The 9,943-nt window shown below is 37.5% G+C and overlaps 2 protein-coding genes across 2 annotated transcripts; both read left to right on the top strand.

The window, feature by feature from the left end:
• The first annotated feature begins 920 nt into the window (after positions 1-920).
• LOC137742619 (G-type lectin S-receptor-like serine/threonine-protein kinase LECRK3) lies at positions 921-2,952 on the top strand. Its single transcript, XM_068482531.2, has one exon. It carries the CDS (start codon positions 979-981, stop codon positions 2,701-2,703), a length of 1,725 nt encoding a protein of 574 aa, XP_068338632.2. The 5' UTR covers positions 921-978; the 3' UTR covers positions 2,704-2,952.
• A 3,359-nt stretch (positions 2,953-6,311) lies between these two features.
• Positions 6,312-8,974, top strand: LOC137741449 (G-type lectin S-receptor-like serine/threonine-protein kinase LECRK3). The gene has a single exon (XM_088679768.1). It carries the CDS (start codon positions 6,413-6,415, stop codon positions 8,816-8,818), a length of 2,406 nt encoding a protein of 801 aa, XP_088535894.1. The 5' UTR covers positions 6,312-6,412; the 3' UTR covers positions 8,819-8,974.
• The last annotated feature ends 969 nt before the right edge of the window (positions 8,975-9,943 follow it).

Consider the following 9,943-nt stretch of genomic DNA (forward strand, 5'->3'; position numbering starts at 1 on the left):
TGTCCCATGCTTCCTTTGGCGTTTTAGCATCCCGAATGTGCTCCAACATTTCTTTTTCTATTGTGGTCTTTAAGGCAAACATTGATTTGCCTGCTTTAATTTTCCACTTCCGCAAGACGCCGTTAGCATCTTCCGCTGCCGGTTGTGTAACTTCACTACCACCGACAACCTCCCACAAGTCTTGACCTTGAAGGTAAGACTCTATACACGTTGCCCACGTGTTATAGTTTTGGTTGTTGAGCTTCTTGATTCCTCCAACAACTTGAAGATCACCCATCGTATCGGCAAGACTTTGACTACACCGAACAAGCTTGAGTGACTACCGTGCAGAGTAATACACTACTCTCGACACAAAGAAGCTCCCTCTCAAGGTTTGTGATAACCCCAGCAATAATCTCAAGAAATTTTTTCTGATGTGGAAGATCAGTCAAAACTGCAACCACAGAGCATACTCGAAATTTCAAGAGACTTTACAACCAATGCTCTACCAAGAACGATCCCTGACCGACTTGGCTCTGATACCAATTGTTGAATAAGAAGAGTATCCAAGATAACTCTAATGATCCCAAGAAGAAGAAAATAGAGCACACTCTTAAAGAAAGCTCACAAAACAAACTAATTAGCAAAGCTTTTCTTATTTAGCTCTAGGCTTTGTTTTTCCTTGGATGATATACAATGCTTGGGGACTTGGGTATTTATAGCAAACCAAATGAAAGCTACACCACACACTTAATTAAACTAAGTTTATTTACTACCACACAAAACACATTAATTGCACCTAATTATGTTGTCTTCCACACAACCTTACCTAACTTTGCAATTGTAAGCAATTACATCATCAAACTAGATATGGACTTGGGCTTTAGATTGGGTTGTGGATTACTTATTGTTTTAGGTTGACATTGATTCTCAACAGCGTATTGGTCGGTGCAAAATCCAAATACTGGATTTCGATTCATCTTCAACGAGTCTGGCTTTATGTACGTCACATCCAAGAACGGAAGCTTACTCAGTACCATATCATCCATTATGGTTTCAATGAAAGACTTTTACCAGAGAGCAACACTAGAGTATAATGGAGTATTTAGGCACTATGTTTACCCGAAAAACACTAGCTCTGGAAGATGGCATATGGATTGGTCCACTTCCTCATACGAACCTCCAAACATCTGCATGTCGATTTTGGAATCTAGGGGCGGTGGTGCATGTGGCTTTAACGGCTTATGTAAGCTTGAAGATCAAGGACCGACTTGCCAGTGCCTAAATGGTTACTCCTTTATTGATCCAAATGATGAGCTCAGAGGATGCAAGCCAGACTTTGTTCCACAAAGTTGTGGTGAAGACTCAAGGGAGGAAACAGATCTTTTCGATATTCAAGAGCTGCAAAACGCAGATTATTACGGTGGAGATTACGCGGATTTTGGGCAGGTATCTGAGGATTGGTGCAGACAGAATTGCCTTGATGATTGTTTTTGTGGCGTGGCATTGTTCAGAACCGGACAATGTGTTAAGAAGAGACTCCCTTTCCCGAATGGGAGGATTCATCCCAATCTTACTGGAAAACTTCTGATAAAAGTTGGGAAACGAAATCCGACTGTGAAATCAGGTGGAGGTGCCAACACAGAAAAGAAAGACCATAAAACTTTGATCATTTTCAGATCAGTCATCCTGAGTGGCTCTGGGATTCTAAACTTCCTCCTACCATTGATTACCTATTTGGTTGTCTCGCGATCCTATTCGAGAAAAGCGAAGGTGAGTCAAAATCATCCAGTCATCTCTGGTATGAATTTGAAGCATTTCACTTATGAGGAGCTAAAAAATGCTACGAACCAATTCAAGGAAGAACTAGGATGCGGTGCTTCTGCAATAGTTTTCAAAGGAGTTCTAGCCTCTGGTAATGGGAAGAGCGTTGCTGTCAAAAGCTTAGACACTAGGGTCGGAGAAAATGATTTGGAATTCGAAGCGGAAGTAAGTGCTATTGGCAGAACAAACCATAGAAATTTAGTCCAGCTACTTGGATTTTGTTACGAGGGAGAGCACCGAATTCTTGTGTATGAGTTTATGAGCAACGGATCTTTAGTAGGTGTCCTCTTTGGAGAGTCGATGCCAAACTGGTACCAAAGGAGGCAAATCGCCTTGGAAATTGCAAGGGGGCTGTTGTATTTGCACGAGGAAAGTAGCAGCCAAATCATACATTGCAACATCAAGCCTCAAAACATTCTTCTTGATGACTCTCTCACTGCAAGAATTTCTGACTTCGGTTTAGCAAAGCTTTTGAGAATCGACCAGACTCTAACCACAACCGGAATCAGGGGAACAAAAGGTTATGTGGCCCCTGAATGGTTCAAAAGGTTGCCTATCACGGCCAAGGTTGATATTTACAGCTACGGAATTCTGTTGTTAGAGATTATTTTCTGCAGGAAGCATTTCGAGGCAGCGGCTGAGGATGAAGGTCCAATGATATTAGCTGATTGGGCGTACGATTGCTATAAGCAGAATAAGCTGCACCAGCTATTCAAGAATAACGATGAGGCAATGCATGACATGAAGATGGTGGAGAAGTATGTGATGATTGCAATATGGTGCATTCAGGAGGATCCATTGCTTAGACCTAACATGAAGAAGGTCACATTGATGCTCGAAGGAACCGTCGAAGTCTCAGCTCCACTCGATCCATCTTCTTTCATAAGTTCAATACTTTAAGTTCTTCCAATAATAATCCCATTTCTTATGTATATCAAAAGTTTGTGTATTTTTCATTTTCAAGTACTCTTTGCTCTTAACGTACTGTATGGTATTGAATGTACATAATTCTCTTAAAATGTCCGAATAAATAGAGGAATTATCAGTTGTAACCGAATAAATAGAGGAATTATCAGTTGTATAAAACCTAGTTCGTCATTTTTTTTGTCTGAATAAATAGAGGAATTATCGATGGAGGAACCTTAATTATCTTCATGGTATTATAGCAGGTTGGCCTACGTGTGAAGCCTAACGGCTAAGCATGCTCCACAACACTTATCTATATTAAGGGGAGGGGGTAGGCTAATCTTCATAATGGGCTAGCAATACTGTGGTTCAAATTTGCCTTTGGTGGAACGAATACGTTAAAAGGGATTATGTGGTACAAAAATTGGGAAAGGGATCCTCTCCGGATCCCATCCACCAAATCCACCCAATCAATTAATCTGGGCCTTTAAAATTTGATCCAACGGCTACAAACAGGGAGTCATTTAAAAGTTATATTAACTTTAGCTGTTCGATCAAATTTCAAGAGTCCAGATTAGATGATTAGGTGGATTAGATGGAAAGGATCCGAAGAGGATCACATTTTTGGATTAAAATCCGTTTCAAGGACAAGCGCGTCCCACGTTATTTCTTACGCCAAACATGGGACGAATCAGTTATGTCCCAGTGTGTTCCATCCCACTCCACGTTCCACAAGGCTAGTAGAAAGTAGGAACCCATCTTTTATAATTTTCCGAAAACCAAAAGCAAAGTCATCAGATGGTGATGTCCACGACGATGAGTTATCATCATTTAGTGCGGTGAGAGATGAGCCAAAAGAAATGTTTCCGGAAGTTTGCATCATGAATACAAACTAGGGTTCTTTAGATATAGACCCTTGAAACTCCTATTTTCCAAATAAAAACCCATCTAAATTTAAACATTCAAATAAAACCCAAATTTCAAATAGCCTACCATGTAGACAAATATATGACCAACTATTACAATACAATTACAACTCATGCCATAGAATCCTAATTTGGTCAATAAATGTTATTACTCATCCTAATTATGATGAGCAATTAAATCCATATGGATATTTTACCTTTCTTGTATCATAAATATTAGCAACATATATAAATTAATTTACCAAATTTAAAAGAGAAAGACAATCTTGTACGGAAAAAATAATATTGTTTGAATTATGTAATTACCTACATACAAATTAATTTACCTACTTATAAAATATTATACTAATAAACCTGCATTTTGAATCATGTAATTACCTACATACAAATATTATACTAATTTACCAACATTTAAATTAATTTACCTACTTATAAAATATTATACTAATTTACCTACATTTAAATTAATTTACCTACTTATTAATATTATACTAATTTACCTACTTATTAATATTATACTAATTTACCTACATTTAAATTAATTTACCTATTCCAAAAAAAAAAAAATTAGTGATATTAGATAATGTTCGAATGTTGTGGGTTTGTGCTTGTAGGCAATTAAATAAACTTTTAACCTAATGCACATAAATCATGTAGGTAAATTAGACCATTTTGAAAGTAAACTAGACCCTTTAAATTTTGGTTTGATGTAATAGGTAAATTAGACTATTTTGTAGGTAAGAATTGTGCGGAACATATAGCTTTTGTTTTGTGTATTAGGGATTGGAATATTAGCCGAAGCTGTTTTAGGTTTATTGTTGTGTTGGTAGGTAAATTAACTTATATATGTAATGCACAAAATTATGAAATTAGTATTATTATTTTTCAATTGGCACGTTATAACAATTTGAAAGTTAATACATTGAATATACAATGAATGGCATGAATTATTTTGTAAAATATATAAAATTAATTAAATGGATATAACAAGTAACTGATCCAAAAACCCCATCTAAGTATTAATAGGGGTAGTTTAGGCATTCGAAAAATACACAATTTGAAAAGTCAAACTTAATTAAAGAATTTGTTTAATTGGAGGGTAGTCAATGAGTTTTATTCAAGAAAACAAAAGGAGATGGGTTTTAGTAGAGGAAAATATAGTTTCAAGGGGTAATATCAAATTTTCAGTACAAACTACTTAATTTTCAAGTCAACCGTCAATCATGGTAGATTTACAGTTGGAGATTTAATTTGCCCTTTGGGTACGTAATGGATGCAAAGTCTTTTCTAAATTTGAATATGCATGCAAGTCAGTCTTGTCCCTGTGCTACAATAGATGAGCCAAAAGAAATGTTTCCGGAAGTTTGCATCATGAATACAAACTACTTAATTTTCAAGTCAACCGTCAATCATGGTAGGTTTACAGTTGGAGATTTAATTTGCCCCTTGGGTACGTAATGGATGCAAAGTCTTTTCTAAATTTGAATATGCATGCAAGTCAGTCTTGTCCCTGTGCTACAATAGAATATGCATTCTTTTCTACCCTCTTTTTGGGTTGAACCCCTAACTCGTCCAACCTTGACTTAGAAACTCTATAGAACTACTATTTTTAGAATATGCATTCTTTTCTACCCTCTTTTTGGGTTGAACCCCTAACTCGTCCAACCTTGACTTAGAAACTCTATAGAACTACTCTATTTTGTAAAATTTAGTGTGAGAATGTGAGGACAAAGTTCATTGGTGAGAGATCAAATCGTGAAAGGGCTTATAAGGAGTTTGGTTACTTTTCATATTGCCAATTGATTTTATAGTAGAACCTCAATTCTTTCATTGTGGAACACTAATTCTTTCTTGTTTTGCTTTGTTAAGTTGTCTAATATTGTAAGCTTTTGGATCTAAACGAATATAATTTAGTGGCTAGTATGCATTTGGTCTAGACAGGTCCTCACAATGAGGACCTTATGAAAGCACTCTTGTCACTCTGCACACTGCATCAAATAAAGTAATTACTACTTTATTGTTTTACCTCAAGATCTTGTTGAGAATGAATCTCATATTGATGAGAGAATGCATCTTGCACAATTTTATAAGTAAGTTGAACTACTCTCTATATTATTAATTGATTTTACAGTAAAAACTCAACTTTCTTCGTATTCAAAACATATTTTTCAACATTCAAAAAGTTTAATAGTGTCTTGGACTTTCATCCATGCATCTCATAATATTCAGAATAATAAATTATCTTACATGTCATGTGGAAATTGATAAAGGAATTTGGATCCCATATGGATTCATATTGTGAAGATCCTAGGTATCATCACATTTTAGCCGTTTACTGTACATCATGCGGTAAAAATTTATTTTGAATTTTTTATTTAAAATTAAACACAAATAATCCTTAATGAAAATTGGCTACACGATATACAATGAATGGCTAAATTATGAGGATCCCTAAGATTCCGACAAAAAGAATCCGGAGATGATCTTCCCTTGATAAAGTACGTAAAGAGTCCAAGAAGGCAGTTTCCAAGTAATGCCTGGGAAAATCTTAAAAAAAAGGACTTGACCAGAGTCAATTCAATCAATGAAGAAAATGAGCTCATTGTTGACCTGGTTGTTGCTTGATCCTCTAATTTAATCAGAAGAATTCACATAGTCGTCCAGCAGCAAAGATTTCTGTCTCATAAATACTTGAAGAGTACGAAATAAAAATTGCAAGTCATTGAGACAGAAAATATAGTTTATTTGAAAATTTTCTTCACCTTTGTAATTTTTCCATGGCCTGTCCACTGAAAAATCCTCTCTTCTTCTTACTTTTCATGTTTCTACCATTTCCCACCACTGCTCAAACTTATAGAAACATATCTTTAGGCTCATCCCTCACCGCACTGAAAGATAATAACTCGTCCTGGCTATCACCATCTGGTGAATTTGCTTTCGGTTTTCGAGAAATCGAAAAAGATGGGTTCCTGCTAGCCATTTGGTTCGATAAGATACCAAATCAAACTATTGTCTGGTCAGCCAATGGGGATAATCTAGTGCCAAAGGGATCGAAAGTGGAGCTTACGATCGATGGCGAGTTTATGCTCAATGGCAAGCGAATACGGAACACTGAATCTGTTGGTACTGGAGTTGCCTATGCATCCATGCTAGACACCGGAAATTTTGTGTTGGCGAATCGAAATTCATCCATTGTGTGGGAGAGCTTTAGTTATCCAACCGATACAATTCTACCCTCACAAACTCTAAATCAGAATGGCATACTCTATGCGCGCTACACGGCAACAAATTACTCGAGTGGTAGATTCCTGTTTTCACTAAAACCTGATGGGAATCTTGTACTTGCGACTACAAGGTTCCCACAAAATACGCCCAATCAAGAGTATTGGTCGGTGAAAAATCCAAATATTGGATTTCGATTCATCTTCAACGAGTCTGGCTTTATGTACGTCGCATCCAAGAACGGAAGCTTACTCAGTAACATATCATCCAATATGGTTTCAATGCAAGATTTCTACCAGAGAGCAACACTAGAGTATGATGGAGTATTTAGGCACTATGTTTACCCAAAAAGCACTAGCTCGAGCGCCCGAAGATGGCCTAAGGTTTGGTCCACTTCCTCATCCTCAGTCGTACCTCCAAACATCTGCACGTCGTTTATGGAATCAACCGGCGGTGGAGCATGTGGCTTAAACACCTTTTGCACGATTGAAGAACAAGGACCGACTTGCCAGTGCCCAAATGGTTACTCCTTTATTGATCCGGAGGATGAGCGCAGAGGATGCAAGCAAAACTTTGCTCAACAGAGTTGTGGTGAAACGTCAAAGGAGGAGACAGATCTTTTCGAATTTCAAGAACTGAATAACGCAGATTGCTGGGGCGGAGACTACGCTTTTTTTGAGGGGGTACCTGAGGATTGGTGCCGACAAAATTGCCTAGATGATTGTTTTTGTGCTGTGGCAGTTTACCAAAGCGGTGGACAGTGTTATAAAAAGAGACTCCCTTTCTTGAATGGGGTAATTGACCCCAATATTACTGGAAAAACTTTGATAAAAGTTGGGAAACAAAATTCGACTGTGAAATGGGGTGGAGGTTCCAACACAGAAAAGAAAGACGATAAAACTTTGATCATTTTCGGATCAGTCATCCTGAGTGGCTCTGGGATTCTAAACTTCCTCCTACCATTGATAACCTATTTGGTTGTTTCCCGAGCCTATTCAAGAAAAGCGAAGGTGTGTCAACCTTATCCAGTCATCTCTGGTATGAATTTGAAGCATTTCACTTATGAGGAGCTAAACAACGCTACGAACCAATTCGAGGAAGAGCTAGGACGCGGTTCTTCTGCAATAGTCTTCAAAGGAGTTCTAGCCTCTGATAATGGGAAGAGCGTTGCTGTCAAAAGCTTAGACACTAGGGTCAGAGAAGATGATTTGGAATTCAAAGCGGAAGTGAGTGCTATTGGCCGAACAAACCACAGAAATTTAGTGCAGCTACTTGGATTTTGTTATGAGGGAGAGCACCGAATTCTTGTGTATGAGTTTATGAGCAACGGATCTTTAGCGGGCTTCCTTTTTGGAGAGCCGATGCCAAACTGGTATCAAAGGAGGAAAATCGCCTTGGAAATTGCAAGAGGGCTGTTGTATTTGCACGAGGAGTGTAGCAGCCAAATCGTACATTGCGACATCAAGCCTCAAAACATTCTTCTTGATGACTCTCTCACTGCAAGAATTTCTGACTTCGGTTTAGCAAAGCTTTTGAGAATCGACCAGACTCTAACCACAACCGGAATCAGGGGAACGAAAGGTTATGTGGCCCCTGAATGGTGGAAAAGGTTGTCTATCACGGCAAAGGTTGATATTTACAGCTACGGAATTTTGTTGTTAGAGATTATTTTCTGCAGGAAGCATTTCGAGGCAGAGGTAGAGGATGAAGGTCAAATGATACTAGCTGATTGGGCGTACGATTGCTATAAGCAGAATAAGCTGCACCAGTTATTCAAGAATAACGATGAGGCAATGCATGACATGAAGATGGTGGAGAAGTATGTGATGATTGCAATATGGTGCATTCAGGAGGATCCATCGCTTAGACCTAACATGAAGAAGGTCACATTGATGCTCGAAGGAACCGTCGAAGTCTCAGCTCCACCCGATCCATCTTCTTTCATAAGTTCAATACTTTAAGTTCTTCCAATAATAATCCCATTTCTTATGTATATCAAAAGTTTGTGTATTTTTCATTTTCAAGTACTCTTTGCTCTTAACGTACTGTATGGTATTGAATGTACATAATTCTCTTAAAATGTCCGAATAAATAGATGAATTATCAGTTGTATAAAACCTAGTTCGTCATTTTTTTTTGTCTGAATAAATAGAGGAATTATCGATGGAGGAACCTTAATTATCTTCATGGTATCATAGCAGGTTGGCCTACGTGTGAAGCCTAACGGCTAAGCATGCTCCACAACACCTAATTTGTGTTGTTCACGTTTTTGGCTTGAAAATTTGTCACACGTGAAGTAACATATGAGGTTGTGAAGGTTAAAGAGTCGTATCAGTGAAATGAGGCTCATAAGAGGTTGACTTGAATCGTTAGATACATGGGATACTGCTACTTCAGTTTCGCAGCTTATCCGAGTTTTATTTACCCGGTGCACCATTTTCACAGTGCAGTAGTAGCTCTATAGGTTGATGGGAATCGTTAGATATGTGGGACTTTCAACTGTAGTTGTGTTGGTGTTGAGCATCTAGAGTGACTAGGTTCCTTAATTGCCTTTATTTACCTTTCATTTTAGTACTTCACTTTGCAAGCCTAAAGGAAATTTTTTTTTTTTTAAATTTTTATTATTATTGTTTTGAACAAACAATCTTATCTATACTAAGGGGAGGGGGTGGGCTAAATTTCATAATGTGTTAGCAATAATGTGGGGTAACCTTCCCAAGACCTCTCACTTACAAGTGAAGATGAATATTATTAGACCGTAATAGTAAGTGACTGTCATTGTTTATTAGGTACTTCCTTTATATATTTTATTGAAGTACCGAATCTAGTTTGATTTTTATGTTTTTGAATAGTTACGTCCTATGGTCACGTTTCGAACCTGGAAGTATCTTGGGATCATGGCATGCCTGCACTGCAATGTTTCTATTTTGTGATTGTATTTTCTTTTGGATTCAAACTATGCGTTGCAGTTTATAATTATCTGTTTATGCTTGACTAGTCTCATCTAATGTTGGATTTTTTAATATACCATTCGATATTAGATTTCCCTAATTTGACTATAATAAATAAAAAACTGTAATGCAAAG

This window comes from Pyrus communis, chromosome 11 (genome assembly GCF_041283825.1).
Source record: "Pyrus communis isolate YQ-2024b chromosome 11, ASM4128382v1, whole genome shotgun sequence".
Classification (NCBI taxonomy): domain Eukaryota; kingdom Viridiplantae; phylum Streptophyta; class Magnoliopsida; order Rosales; family Rosaceae; genus Pyrus; species Pyrus communis.

Excerpts from the sequence above, each read along its gene's own strand:
- LOC137742619 (XM_068482531.2), top strand. The coding sequence starts at position 979 with ATGTACGTCACATCCAAGAACGGAAGCTTACTCAGTACCATATCATCC.
- LOC137741449 (XM_088679768.1), top strand. The coding sequence starts at position 6,413 with ATGGCCTGTCCACTGAAAAATCCTCTCTTCTTCTTACTTTTCATGTTT.